We start from the raw sequence: 15,691 nt of genomic DNA on the forward strand, positions 1-15,691 counted from the left end.
TCCCGTCCCCACACAGCTTGGGCTGTAAAACAGCCAAACTTGAACTCAGCCAAAGTCCGTCACTTTGCAACTCCCACCCACTGCTTCCAGGGCTGTCCTGAGGAGCCAGACGGCGTCCTCAACTCCCTCTCCACAAGCAACCCAACAAATATCCAAGTGCAGCTATTATACCAGAAGGAGTTCAAAACGCCATGCGCTGTGCTGGCTTAATATGGCGACTGGCCCACATCCCTGTGTCTTATCACCCCACTCCTACTTTCAAAACTATACATAAAGCACTTGAAACCTTTCCTGGATGAAGAAATCTACACCTTGCTGTGACAACAGAATGATGAATGTTCACCCCTAATCTGGCAGTGTAATTCTGTCATCACTAACTGGGACTTTCTCCTCCAGGCCCATCACTAACAGAAAGGACTGACCTCTCTAAAAGTGAAAATCATCATTATTAGCAGATGCCTGCCGACACTTATATGGCCCACACCCCCAAATTGTATTTTTTCCTAAGGGAAAAATATATATCTTTATTTTTCAAATAATTTATCCTAGCAGTACTGCTGAGAAGAGACATGGCTGAAAATTAGGCATTCTATGAGTTTCTATTGAGTTCTCAATGACTGCTTCACAACACTTGTTTGAAAATATTCCGGAATAAAATTCCTGTGTCTATGTGCTGTGGCAATATGCCCAAATCCTTCTACCATGAGGACCCCTTTTCAACTGTCAAAAAACACCTGTAAACGGCACCCTCCCCTTCACCCTCCAAAGGTAGCTATCATGCTAATAGTTCTGTTGATGGCTGAGAATTTCATAACAACTAAATCTAATATGAATTTGGTAATAGTTTTTTTTTAACTTTTTATTTTATATTGGAGTACAGTTGATACTCCAATGTTGTGTTAATTTCAGGTGTACGACAAAGTGATTCAGTTATACATACACATGTATGTATTCTTTTTCAAATCCTTTTCCCACTTAGGTTGTTACATAATATCGAGCAGAGTTCCCTGTGCTACACAGTAGGTCCTTGTTGGTTATCCATTTTAAATACAGCAGTGTGTACATGTCCATCCCAAACTCCCTATCCCTCCCCCCTCCATCCTTCCCCCCTGGTAACCGTAAGTTCCATAAAGGTAACCGTAAAGGTAATACCTCTAAATAAAATGTCAATTTTATTGAGCACATCAGCATCTGCCCACATTTGAGAAACAGGGGTGTAAATATATAAGTGTGTGCAAGGAAAGCATTTCCCATCCTCGTAAAGCCTAAATCACATTATAAAGCTCCCATGTGACATCTCTGTGACCCCCTGCGGTTCCAGTGGTATATAGGGCAGAACGCTGATGTTCATAATCATCCACTGTCTGTGGGTCTGAATTCACCTACAGGCTTGGCATGCAGGAAGGTGACTCTGTGTTCAGGTATCATAGTTCTGGGTTGGATTCTGCATGTCTGACTGAGGACATTGGCTCTACCCACCACTTGGCTGATGAAGGAGACCCATTTGCTTCCACTAATTGGCAGCACAGATGATCTGAACTCCTTGTTTCTGCCAGGAAAAGCCCAGAACTCTCTGTTCCCAATGCTAATCAGTTACCAGAAACAAAACAATCAGAGTATTCTCTGATGGAGACAGGCCATCCATTCTTCCGGATGTTGTCAATTTTATCCATGTATCAAGCCAGACCTTTAGAAGACTGTGTACTCTTTATTAGCCTGGCTTATCATCGAATTACCTTATAGAACTGCACTTTGGCACTATGCCACTGGCATACACCGAGAGATCCTGGAGGAAGCAATGGTAAAAATTTACTGTGGTATTTACTGTCAGACACTGTCAAGAAAGTGGTCCATGTCCACACAACTCCCTTTTTGAGAACTCACTGAAGGAAGGCATCTCTGGTCTCCATACCAGGAACACCTTGTATTTCTCATGAAAAGCTGCCTTTTTTTCATCTCCTGGGCACATAAGGCCGTGTGCTTCCTTCCTTCCTTTGGTTATTAGGAAGCCCCAGGGCCCGCTCTAGAAGTGCACAGAAATGTACTGTGCGTGTGTTTTGAGTGTTACCCTTGCTGCAGCTTTATTTAATTCACTCACATTTTTTCCTTAGATCCAAATACTGTCATCTATTCATTTATTACCTGATATTATAAATTCCTGAAAGTTACCCTTTCAAGAATGAGACAGAAAAAACATATTTTTTAAAAAAGACAGAAATGTCAGGTTACCATCATTTGGTTACAAATCTGAGGACAGCTGAGTGACATTTCAAGTAAGTTCCTGCACGGAAACTGAGCATTTACAGACCTGAAGTGAATATAGCAGGAGAACTCAAGTGAAGTTATCTCCACATTTTGAAGTTAGGGGGAAAGACAGGGGCTGGAGTAGAGGCCAGGGCTCGTGGGTGGCACAAACCCTGGGCCACTTCGTCGCTAGAATGTCGGCTCAGAAGGACCACCCTCCACCTAACTGGGGGTCTTCTCCTCTTGGCATTCAGGGCATCTGACATTTCCCACCTTTCTGATCCCTTTCTACCAATATTTTTTGGCCAAGGAAGAGCAGGGGCAGCGCAGGGCCAACTGCTGTACACAGCATTCACCTCCTGCTGAGGGCTCCTCAGGGATGGCACTGCCCACAGCCCTGCCCCAAGCTGCCCCACGGCGAGGAGACTCAGCACCTCACATGATCACCACAAGATCAAAGGGACTTGGCTCCGGCTCTCTGGGACACGGTTTGTGTCTCTAAATCCCCATAGCACTCTATTTCGTGTGAGTTGTGTGAGTGCTTGAATGCACGTGAGAGGAGGGCAGGGGTGTGTTTCCCTCTTCTCGAGATTAAAACAATCCATCTGCAAGTGGTGTGGGAGGCCGCAGAGAAACAGCAATAATAACCCAGAGGTCGGCCCAGCATTCAGGCTCCCCTGCTCATTACACGTGGCTGCAGGCCTCCTGGCATCTAATCGTAGCCTGGCAACAATGACTCCATCCAGGCCGCGTGCCCCTGCTCTGCCAGGCGCTGCCTCTACCCTCGGGCCACCCTGCTGTTCCAGGTCAGAGGCACCCCAAGGACTCATCAGCCTCCAGAGCCTACACACCACAGGCGAGAGACGAGGTCTGACAACGAGACCCTCGGCTCTCCTCTAGGAGAATCCACAGACAGTCCAAGGACATGTTTACCCTCTTCTCGTTTTTTTTTTTTTTTTTTAAATAATGGATTTATTTGCTAATACTGACGAATAAGGAGTTTGTACCCACATACAAAGACTTCTTCATTTCTCGTTCCTCTGCAGCAAGCAGAAGTCCTGGCGATGCTGGGCCCCAGCACCCTCAGGACCACCCTCGGCGACAGCCGGGTCACGTTCACTCTCTGGAGGTGGAGTAGGTGCTGGCTTGTCCCAGACCCCACGCCCCACCCCCAGTGTTCCTGCACCAGACCTACCTCACCGTCTGCAGTCCCCACTCTAGGGGTATTTCAACATCAGAAGGATCTGGAGAGATAACTGGCGACAGACAGAAGCAGCCTACTGAAGTCATGACTTACATTTTCTTCCTCTCTCTTAATAAATGTATTTTTTTAAAGCATCCTATCAAACTTCACTTCTTTGGTAACCGAAGTCTCACCCATCAGGAAACGTTTCTTTCCGTCAGAGGCTGTCCCTCCAGCTCACCTCCCAGCATCTACCCATCCTTAGAAAGGCTCCAGGTCACTTTCTCCATCATCCTTTTCCTGACTCCCACCCAGGAAGGGCTGGCTCTCCCATCCCCTGAGCGCCCCCATCTGCAAGACTCTGTCTGGGCGTCCCAAGCACACACCCTGGGTTATTTTTTTTCACGTGTCCCTCTGTCTCTGTCTCGGCTACACGGACTACAAGCGCCCCGAAGAAAGCTGCCGTCACATTCCTCATCATGTTCCTGCATGAAACCAACTCAGCACCTACTAAGTGATCAGGGAACAATTCACTGATCAATTAGCTCACAAACCAAAAAGGAGAAGCAGACACATCAAAACCCCTAAGAGCCTCTCACACTGAGAGTCCAGAACAAAACACCAACCCTCCTCCTTTTACCAAAGCCTTATTGCCTTTCTCATGTACGTGATAATAAGACTGGATCAGGCACTACATCCAGAGTTTTACAGACCCTTCATGTCACAGCTGGGAAAAACATCATAATTTCTATTTTACAGATAAGGAAATTGAGGCCCAGAGAAGTGAAGCGTTTGCCTAGGTACACACAGTTATTAGAGGGAAGAGCTGGAGCTGAACTCAATCTTTGAGACTGCAATGCCCAGGGTCCTCCCAATACCTCACACTGCCTTTCATCATACACGGTTATTAGGGCAGGACAAACATTGGATAGGCCTCCAGCAATGAAGTGTTACATAACACACACTGAAGAACTTAACAGAAGAAAACTCTGGATCTTAGGCAGAAGCGCTATGGGGCACAGGTGACTCTGGCGAGTGCTTCTCCGGCAGCCATCTCCCATTGGGAAAATGCTCTCATCCACTCTCCGGTCTCCAGTGAGGACAATTTAACCAGCATTACTGATCCATTTAAAAATTCTACCAACATTTTTTCCCCTACTGAGAATTTCCCCAAACCAAGGCTGTTTCATTAGGACTCAACAAATACTATGTAGCTAATTCAGGGGCTGTTGTTCTAGCAGATGGAATAGCCGAAGGTTTGGGTTTGCTTCTTTTTTTTTTTTTTTTTTTTTTCTTTTTATAAAACTAACACTACGTTTTATGAGTTTGGGGAAAGGTGATAAACATGTCTTTTAAATGGATCTGTTCGTGCTAAAAGAACCTCTTAAACACAGTAATAGAAAGCCACAGCGCCCCATAATTGCACGGGAAATTCTACTAGCCTTCGTGATTCCATCCAAAGGGTGGAACACAACCCAGAATGGCTTTGGCTCCTTGGTTCTCAAGGGCCAGGGTGCTGGCAGCTGCTAGAGGAGCCAGAGGAAGCAGGGAACTTAACACCCACAGTGGCAGGCTCCTGTGAGGAGATGGAGCTTGCACAGGGGTCCCCGGCAGGGCTGAGCCGAGAAGAAACTGAGCTTTCCTGGGCACACGCCACATACCAACTCCCCAGCTCTCTGCAATCATGAGCTCACACAGTCGTCACAAATGTCCACCAGATGGATATCGTTAGCCTAGATAAGTCAGATGCCTCAAGTGGATGTCCAACATTCACGGGGGAGCCGAGATTCGAACTCGAGCCTTCTAAACCCTGGCTCTTTCCTCCACCTCTTGCAGTGCCCTCAGGACTCTGTCAGAAAACAAAGTACCTCCTGCTTTGGTCCTTTTTGCTTTTTATTCTGAGCCTCCCTCCCCACCCCTGATGGTTAAAAGGCTCATTTAATTCCATTGGTTTTATTGAAGCGATATTCATACCTCATTGGTTAAACTGTGACCTTTGAAATAAGAGCATCAGACTTCAAATTTTTCATTTTTCCTTCCTTCATGAGGAAAACATACACAGATTCTACATTGCCTGAAACCATGATAGCTTGGCTATCAGAAGGAAAGGACCTCAGGGGCCACCTGGCCCACCCCTTTTATCGCAGAGGTGGGCAAACAGAAGTCAAGAAAGGCCAGTGATTTGCCTGAAGTCACACATTTTAAGAGTGGCAGAGTCCTGTCCCACCTCGGCCTCCGTTGGGGGACACCACACTCTCCAGGCCAAGGGGCTGGATGGACGAATCAGTCAGCATGTGTTAGAAATGCTAGGAGAAAGCAGCTCCAACAGCAAAGCAAATGAGACAACATAAATGTCCACCAACAGGGGAATAAGTGGATAAATTGGAGCATATTAGTACCACAGAACATCACAATATAAAGGAATTAACTGTATCGACAGCTAACCAATCGAAAACGATTTTCAGTGAAATAAACAGGTTAGAGGAGAAAACACTCATTTCTATATGTATAACAGTGTTTGTAGACATGCACGTATGACATAAACGGACAAGAACACGGAAAGAAAAGCATGTTAACGATACGGTCACCTTTAAAGAAAAGAAAATGGGAAAGAGGACCAAGGAGGGGCCCCTGGGGGATTTCAGTCTTATATCTGATGTTTTATTTCCTTAAAATAAGCAAACAGGCAAAGGCAGCCAGAGATGGAAGATAAAACTTTCAACTTGATCTAACTTCAAAGCAGATAGGCTGAGTTAAACAAGGAGCAAACCAATATTTGAATTAACAGTTTTCTGCTGCTTCTCTGGCAGAATTGACTTGGAAAATTTAAAAATCAATACTTTAAATTTTTAAAAATAGTAACCATTGTATGGTCATAACCAAGAAAGAGAAGAAGAGATGGCAGGAGGTGAGAGGCTGAGGTGGCTGGAGTGAGGTGTGAATGTCTGGGGCAGGAATCGGTAATTTTAAATAACAGGAGGTATTTCTGTTAAGGGGAGAGAATGGTCCTTAACTTATGTGCAAAGGCCAAGGTGAGAGGGAGGAACCAACCAGACCAAACATGAGGGAACCCGGAGAAAATTAAGATGCTTCCCACAAACCAGGCCAGCTGCCTCTGAGAATCAGTAGCCCGAAGGATCAGATAGGATGAACAGATCTTTAAACACTGAAAAATTTTCAAGGCCCTACAAATGCGAATCAGAGGCTCCTTTTGGGGTGAGGTTAAATTCCACATCAAGAGGAAAGCTATGGGGATTTAAGATTTCTATAAAGCCTATCATGTAAAATTTCAGATTAATCTAGAGGGAAAGAAATCTCCTTCTAAAGAAAAATATTAGAAATAAGCAATCTTGGCTCCCCCAGGAGCTCTTTAAAATTTGGACAAAACATGTTGCTGTGATGGTCCACGGGGCTCTGGCTCCAGAAACACGGCTGGAACACAGGAAGAATTCTCTCCTTTCAAGTTTTAGAATTTTTGCCTGAAAACAGTTCGGGGCTTTGGTGAGGATTTGAGCTTGTCAGGATCTTGGTATAATAGATTGAAAGTCAAAGGGCAAGGTTTTTCTTCTTTTATTCTACTCAAGTGAACAGCATAAATGAAAGGGGACCCTGCCTTTCGGAGCTTCATTTTTATCTGGAGATCAATTTCTACGAGTTCATATTCTGCTCTGAAGATCACCAGCATCATCTGAGATTTAGTCACAGCCGGGCCGCTCTGGAGGAAAAATGATTAATATTCACTCCAGAAGGAAAAACGTTATCCTTTAAACCAACACCTCCACACTTTACCTCAAACATTCATTTATGCCACATTAAAGGAAGCCACTGGTCTCAGAAAAAGTTCCATGATAAATCCCCTTCAGCCATTTTTCCTAAAATGGTTTGTCCCATCAAGTGGAACTTCTTACCCAAGTACATCAGTGGGTTCTTTCCTGAGCAGACCATGGCTGCAGTATGGAACCTAGATTAATTTGCATTCCATCACTTCGGACATCTTCAGGTAATCAGAATTTTATATTAAAGTGATGCAATGCTTTTATACACAAATTACCTTCTCAACCCCGCAATACAACAACAATAAAAACGTTTTACTTGGCAAAAGCATTATGAATTAGCTCCGATTTTCTTTTTCACAAAGGACTGGTCTAGAAGTTTTGAAGCTGCCTGTTAGAATTCACTTTGCTCCTTGTTCATCCCCTCCCTCGGTGAATCCCCAAAGCAACACCTTTTATTTTTGTACCACAGTACTGTGGTTCAACCAATTCTCTCTTTCCCCTCCAGGCCCTTTGAATAACCTTCCTCATCAGCCACCCGACTCCAAGGAAAAAGAGGATCTGTGAGACTGCATCCTCAGCGTCTCCCCGAAAGGAATGTTGATCAGCTAAGGCTGGGGGCACCCTGATCCGCAGTCAACAGACACAGACTGAGTGAGGCCAGGGGGTCGCAAAAACTGTCATCCCGACTAAAACTGCCCTGTGTCACTAGGGTAAACAGTTGACATCATATGAGCTTCCCAGTTTCCCAGGCCAATACTTTTCACTTTCCCACCCCCACCAGCACTTGTCCCTGCTCCCCACCCCGTCACCCCCAGTACGGACACACACTCCGTGCTGGTGTGAGAACTTGGACAGATGACTAATGATTTATAATCCCGAGTGTCCCAAGAAAGACCTTCTTTAGTGTGGTCCCTACTATCTAGCGTAGGGGGTTTAAACATCAGCATTCGGTACCTGTTGAATGAATGAATGAATGAATGAATGAGCATTAAGTGCCTGAACCTTTTCAGCCCCAATAATGAGGATGTGGAGGTGCAACGGCAATGACTTGCCTAGTGTAAGACAGGTCAGCTCTAATTTAGCCCGGGAGCTCCAGAGCATTGCAACTGTGAGCGCCCCCATGAGGGAATACAAGAAGAAAGAAAGAAAACCTGCTTGGGAAAGGAGGGAAGCAACATGGAAAGGCAGCTAGACAGGAAGAGGAGGGAGCGAAAAAGATCAATTGCTGGCTAAAACAACACTTAACAGAGCACCTGCTATCTGCCAGACACATTAACTCATTTAATCCTCTCGGTGCTCTTATTGTTACCATTTCCAGACGGGACGGCTTAGAATCAGAGAGGTTAAGCAACTTGCCTAGAATCACACAGCTAGTAACTGGCAGAGTCAAGTTCCAAATTTAGAGAATCTGACTACAAACCCCGGGACCCCATACTGCACTCACCAAAGTGTATCCCACAGAAGATACCACTTTTGCTGGGGACATGACAGGTATGGTGTGAAAAAAATAACAGCAAAAGCATGTGGTCAAAGGCAAATTTAGCACATGGTACGTTAAATGGGCTTCTTGACTAAAAGACTTCTTAGAGCTTTTAAATTGCTAACAAACACTGTGAATCTCCACGAGATGAACAGAGCATATGTGTGTCCCAAACTTATTTGCGCAGGGACTGTTTTCTTGGGGAAGCATCTTGCTGGACCAGATGCCACTTTCAGAAGCATAAAACTCACGTCTGCTCAACACCCACTCTGTGCTCCAGGTTTGCTAGGGGCCAGTGGAGGGAAGGTGCCAAAGGCAAAAGCGGCAGAGGCCACCCAAAACTCTGGAATCACTCCAGAGCCCTCCAGGCTCGGCCAGCCTCCCGCAGAGGTCCACTCTGAGGGCCTCCACTCCTCCTGCCCATATAAGACAGGAAGCCGTTTGCATCTGCCAGTTGCCCTCTTGAACTATACAGCCTGTCCAGCTCCCCGCAGGGCATCTGTCTTTGTGGACTTCACAAAGGAAATTCCTCACCTGAGTTAATAATTGTTGCCTTCTATTCTGAACTCCCAGTCTGTCCCTTGTGTGAGGAGATGTGGCATTACAATCAAAAAGGATAGACTACTTTATCCAAATCTCCGAGAGAATTCTTAGAAAAGCCTCAAGGTGATAGCTATTATACTCCGCTGACAGAAGCATTCGTGATCCTCTTAAAGATAACACGTTAAAGACGTTTTCAGCCTTGTGGAAGGAGACCTCCAGCCAGGCGCTTTTCTTCTAACTACCTTGAAGTCATTACATGATAAGTGCTTGCTCTGTGAAGCCCTGTTGTTCAAAGTTCAGTAACTATCCTTCAGCAGAAAGAGCAATTACAGGGAAGTAACTATTTCTTGAATACTACGTGTGTCCTTACTATTCACACCAATACTTGAGGCAGTCAGGAGCTACAGGGCATTTCAGAGGTGAAGCTACAGAGCTGAATGGTTAAGTCTGACCATCTGTGACCAAAGCCCAGGGATCCAAGACAGTGAATGATGCAATGGAGAAGTTACCTAAGAGTCGGTAGGAGGGGCAACATTTAGCAGGTGTGTCTTGGGTTCCGAATCACTGCTGTTGAGCCACTAAACTAGGTCCTCTAAAGTATTGCCTTCAACCTGTCACTCCTCTGCTCAAAAACTTTCTATGGGTCCCCACTGCCAAGAAAACAAAGTTTAAACTTCATAGATTGGTATGAAATGCCCTTCACAGCCTGCCTCAAATCCCCCTGTCTGGCTACTCTCTACCAGAATCCCCCGTGTATGGCCTTCCTTCCCCTTTTCTCCCCCTGCATTTCAAGCCCACTTCACACCCACCTCTATCATGAAGCCACTTCCACCTCCATCTCAGAACATGCTTGTCATCTGGCCCTCTAACATGCTTTCCAGCAAGTTCCATTTCTATAAACTGAAAGTCATCCCCAACCACAAAACTGCCTGAACCACGTTGGATTCTTTTTTAGCTTGGGAGTGGAAACGACTTCTCTCTGCAGCTGACAATCTCCACTGGAGTTCAGCAATCCTCCTATTTTCTGGAAGATGAAACGCCCAATCTCTTCCATGCCAGTGGTTTATATTTCACCAGGCCGCGTCAGCGCTGATATAGTAACCTCCCATTTTTATTGAGCGGCACCCAGTGTAATTGATGACATCTGCTGGAGCCGATATTTTAAGTGAAGGCTATTCTCAGCCCTGCCTGCTCTCCCCCCAGCTCAGGATATAAATAGCCAACAGCAGCTACACCTGAGGTACAAAGTGGGCCTTCTCAGCTAAGGTCCTCAATTATACCCCAGAAGGTCATGAGGTTTTCTGCAAGGATTTATCTCAGCAGATCGAGCTTTCAAGCCTGCAGAGCTAGGAAAAGAGGGAGCAGGGGCAGGACGCTGCTGGATATAGTCGCTAACATTCCTTGGAGAGAAAAATCCCTGTTTGGACTTTTTGGTTAGGCAGATTTAAATAGCATGTTCAAAGGAAGCTATCATTTATATCATATATGTAGATATATCATTTACATATATGAAGTGACAAATGATGCCCACCTTCATGTATAACCTTTCCCAATGTGAATTAGTAAAAATTAAAATGTCCCTTGGTAAAGTTTTAGTATTTGTTTGCAGGCCTTGGGGAAGAGTAAATTTGGCATTTATTTAGGCAACATTTGATGCTTACAGGACTAGAACCTAAATCTTTTTCTGGACTGGAAAGCGTCAGTTCATGGTCGCCATCACCTGCAGTAGCTCCATAAGAAAGATCCTGGAAGGGGTGTTTGCAGAAGGGCTCATTTACCAGGTACACGCAGGGAACGTGTTGCTCTACATCTGAGTGTTCTTCCAACATGAAGGTGTAGCCTTTTGAGAAATTTTTAGAAATTTTGACCATTTTTGATGGAAAATTTCTAAATTACAAATACCTTCATATGTTTTACTGTGGTTTACTGTGATGACTCAGTCACTGTTAAAGTTGTCAGTTCTCCAAAGAAGACAGCAAGATGGCCAACAGGAACATGAAAAGATGCTACTCATTGCTGATTATTAGAGAAATGCAAATCAAAACTACAATGAGGTACCACCTCACACCGGTCAGAATGGCCATCATCAAAAAGTCTACAAATAACAAATGCTGGAGAGGGTGTGGAGTAAAGGGAACCCTCCTACACTGTTGGTGGGAAGGTAAATTGGTGCACTATGAACAGTATGGAGGTTCCTTAAACAACTAAAAATAGAACTAACATATGGTCCAGCAATCGCACTCCTGGGCATATAATCCAGAAAAGACGAAACTAATTCAAAAAGATACATGCACCCCAATGTTCATAGCAGCACTATTTACAATAGCCAAGACTGGAAGCACCTAAGTGTCCATCAATGGATGAATGGATAAAGAAGTTGTGGTATATATACACAGTGGAATACTACTCAGCCGTAAAAAAGAATGAAACAATGCCATTTGCAGCAACATGGATGGACCTAGAGATTATCATACTGAGTGAAATAAGTCAGACAGAGAAAGACAAATATTATATGATACAACTTATATGTGGAATCTAAAAAATAATACAAATGAACTTATTTACAAAACAGAAACAGACTTGTGGACGTAGAAAACAAACTTATGGTTACCAAAGGGGAAAGGGTGAGGAAGGGATAAATTAGTAGGAGTATGGGATTCACAGATGCACACCACTATATATAAAATAGATAAACAATAAGGATTTACTGTATAGCACAGGGAACTATATTCAATATCTTATAATAACCTATAATGGAAAAGAACTGGAAAAAATATTTATACCTATGTATAACTTCATCACTTTGCTGTACACCTGAAACTAACACAATATTGTAAATCAACTATATCTCAATTAAAATTTTTTTTTAATTTTTTTAAAGTTGCTGAAGTGTGAGGCCCTTGGAGCCCACTGGCATAGGTATAGCCCAGACGGGGCCTTCAAAAGAAAGCCTTCCCTAGCACCTGCCCACAACACACACATGCATGCCCACTAAGTCTCCCACCTATAGTCTCACCTGCACATACCTGCATCATAGCCATTAACACATCTCCCACTGCAATTGTTCACTGAGCTATTTCCCCACTCCCCACTCTGAGCTCCTCCCGGATGGGCACCACAGGTTTTCTGTTTTATCCCCAGGACCTGGCTTGGTGCTTGTTCCAGAGTGCTAGGTCAATAAATGTTTGAGAATGAATGAATGCATGCATGTATGAATGAACAAAGTGTTGCACTACTTGAGGGCATACGCTAAATGTCTATGAGAAAATTTTAATGCCAATTTTGCTTAAAAGAAAACCAGAGTCCGGATGGAGTGACCCATTAAAGTGACAAAGGAGAGAGCCGAAAGGGGCGCCTTCTATCGTGTTACACGTCAATGCTTTCCTTGACTTCTTTGTGTCAAGTTGACCATCGTGACCACATGAAATACTCAATCTACAGAACTGAAGCTGATTCTCAGAAGTGTGAACCTCTGAGACTTGGTAGGTAACATTTTCCCTCTGAGTTGCAGCATTAATTGCATATACGTACTTGAAGTACAATCTGCCACCATTTCAGCAGCAGGGTCGGCGCCAACAGCAGCCCCACATGGAACAATAGAAACAGGGATGTGATTCACAGCAGGTCCTCGCTGTGTCTTAAATAACTCACAGGAGGACAGAGATTTACAATGGCCTTCAGGAGCCTGGCTTTGTGCTTGCTGGTGTGAGAGGAAAGAGCCCTCTGAAGACCAAGCTAAAACCCAAGCGGTAAGTGAGCTGCCCCTGAAACAAGCTTCTATTTAGAAACATGATGAAGTTATTTAACAAAGGAAATATCAGCGCCCCTGAAAGCCTCCCGGGATTAGCCTATTTCTAGACAAGAAAGTTTCATTTTTGTGGCTCCTGTGAATTGGACAGCGTCTCCAGGAACAGTCTGTTCCATGAATGAAATCACTGGACTCAGCCCAACAATCCACCGGGTTAGTCTGATAAGCATTTTACTATTTTGTTTCTTTATGTGTTTGTTCTCTAACAAAACCAACCAATGATTATAGTGGTCAATTCAATAAAAACATTTTTTAATCTGTCTTAGACAACCTCAGACAAATAACCAATTTGATAAAAATAATTTCTATCACCCCACTCAATTCAGTCCACAAAAGTCAATAAAATAAGACAGCTAGCTGGCCTTTAAGGGAAGAGTAAATCAGCATTCAAGGAAGGAAAAATGAGACAGCATTTCCCATGGAATATACAGCAAGAAATAGTGCATCCTTTACCTTGGTCAAAAGGCTTGTTGGGATTCCAGTTTCTGAAATAATCATCCTATATGAGGGAAAAAAAAATAGAAAACAAAGGTCAGATTTCAAGAAGCTTCGCACATAAATGCATAAAAAGCTGCCTTTCCCCCCACCTCCCAAAACACAAAGGAAAACACTAAGGGCTTAGAAATCTTTCCAAGGCATTCACGTGCAATCAAAAATATCAATTGACTTTTTAAATTCTTGTCTTTCAAACTGTATGGATTATACACTAGGAAGAGTTAATACATTTCAGCCTAATATGGAAACAGCACTGCTCTTCCTGTTTCGACAGATAAACAGAGACACCTTCTAAGTGCAAGACGTATTTGCTATCAATTATACCGCTAGTGGTGATGCCTAGCTGTTCTCACTTGGGATTAAGCCTCTGTGTTTGTAACCACTGATAATTCAACTGTCAACATTCCTCCTACACGAAGACATGTAATTTTGGTGCACAGTTCCAGTTTTCTAACACTCCCCAAACCAAAAAACAGAGGGCCATTCAAATGTGAGAATTAACCACAGGCATATATTCAGCTTAATACCATGTGTCCCAGGTGTGTAAAGATAAAAACACAAAGGCTGGCCAATCTGGTTCGTTCATAACCATGTCCTTCTTGCATGAAGCCTGCCTCGACTTATGCTCTGAGGCTAGACACTTCACTACTTTGAAATTGCAAGGGTCCAGGTCACTCACTTCTCTATCGTCACATTAACCTCTTCCCCACTTCTAATAACCCTTCCCTTCCAAACCTCCACTGTCCGCTCTTCCTCCTCCCCATAAGTGCTCACCCACCCCACTGCGGCCGAGCTCAGCTCAACTGTCTGCAACATGCAGAGGCCTCACCCGTGGAAAACACCTCCACACCATTTTTAGGGCATGTGCCCCCATGCAGTTAATTTCCTCCTGCATATACTCAAATGATCTGCTGGATGTGTTTTCGGCTGGTACTCTGCATGCTGCAGTTCCAGAAAGCTGTCCAAAATGAGGCCTCGATGTCTCTTCCAGAAAAGTTCATTTAGATCAAAGTGCACAATTAGTTTCAACTATGGTCCATGCCATCTCCTGCGGCTGTTTATCTCTGACACCATCTCCTGTGAATTTTATTGGCCTCTGTGTCATTCAATTACCTGGCTTTATTAGATCCTGGTTGAGTTCACCTAAGCTCTTAAATAGATTTTAGGAAACTGGATTTAGAGTAAAATCAGAACATTGCTCCTTGGGCAGTGATTCCATTTTCCAGAGCATGAATAAACATGAATGGGTTCCTCCAGATCCTGGGGATTCAGCATTAAATCATTTTTAACTCCGAGGAATTGGCCCACTTTGCTCTGGCTTTAAATTTATGGCATAACTGGTCTTCTCACCCATCTGGTTAGGAAGTCCCTGAGGTCTACACCATGAAATATCACTGAGAAAGTTTAAAAGAATCCCTCTGCCACATCTCTCTCCATTTATTATTTTAAATATAATCCTAGTCTTTTGAATTATGTGGCAGCCAGAGTTAATGATTCTAAGTTAAGTGCTGGATGATTGGTGGGAAATTTACCACTTGATTTCTCAGCTTTGATGGCCAATATACTCAGCACTAAATATAAGCAAGTGACTCAGACATTCTGCTGTTCACAAGGGCAAGAGAATAGATAACCCAGGATGAACTCACCCTCACCACTGGAGAAAACATAACAAAACCTCTGCCCTTCCAATTGCAGTTCATCAGTGCCCTCTGCACATCCAGAGGATGGCACCACCCAACCGCAATCTAAAATCACGTGAACTATTTTCTACTTGAACATGCTGTTCTAATACATGGAAGTCCTTGGAAGCTTAGGATGTGTGTTTAACAAGGAAGGACTGGAGCCAAAGACAAGTTCCTTTGCTTTAATTTCACATGTCACGTTCTCTTTGATATCCAAGTGAGGTTTGAGCCAGTCTCAAGAACTGAATATTCCCTAGTGATTTCAACATACGTTATAACTTGGATGGAACGTGAAGTATTCTTCTGGACCTTGCCACATTTCCGGGCTAACTATAACTGCCATTTTTACATATTTCTTGGGGAAAATCATGGTTTTAAATATAAAACCTCTAAAAGTGGCTATCTGCATGAGAATATTTAAAAACTCATTGCACATGTAATAATACTGCCTAACTGCTGCCCAAATCTGAAGGTACACCT

At 43.9% G+C, this 15,691-nt stretch overlaps 1 protein-coding gene across 1 annotated transcript in view; it reads right to left on the reverse strand.

Annotated features, from left to right (window-relative positions):
• Window positions 1-15,691, reverse strand: part of SPOCK1 (SPARC (osteonectin), cwcv and kazal like domains proteoglycan 1) — a 556,485-nt gene that overhangs the window by 273,044 nt on the left and 267,750 nt on the right. The window contains exon 3 of the mRNA XM_059917154.1: window positions 13,488-13,533. Within this exon, the coding sequence (XP_059773137.1) occupies window positions 13,488-13,533 (46 nt within the window). The remainder of the gene's footprint in view (window positions 1-13,487; window positions 13,534-15,691) is intronic.

The sequence above is a fragment of the Balaenoptera ricei genome, chromosome 3, assembly GCF_028023285.1.
Source record: "Balaenoptera ricei isolate mBalRic1 chromosome 3, mBalRic1.hap2, whole genome shotgun sequence".
NCBI classification, from domain to species: Eukaryota; Metazoa; Chordata; class Mammalia; order Artiodactyla; family Balaenopteridae; genus Balaenoptera; species Balaenoptera ricei.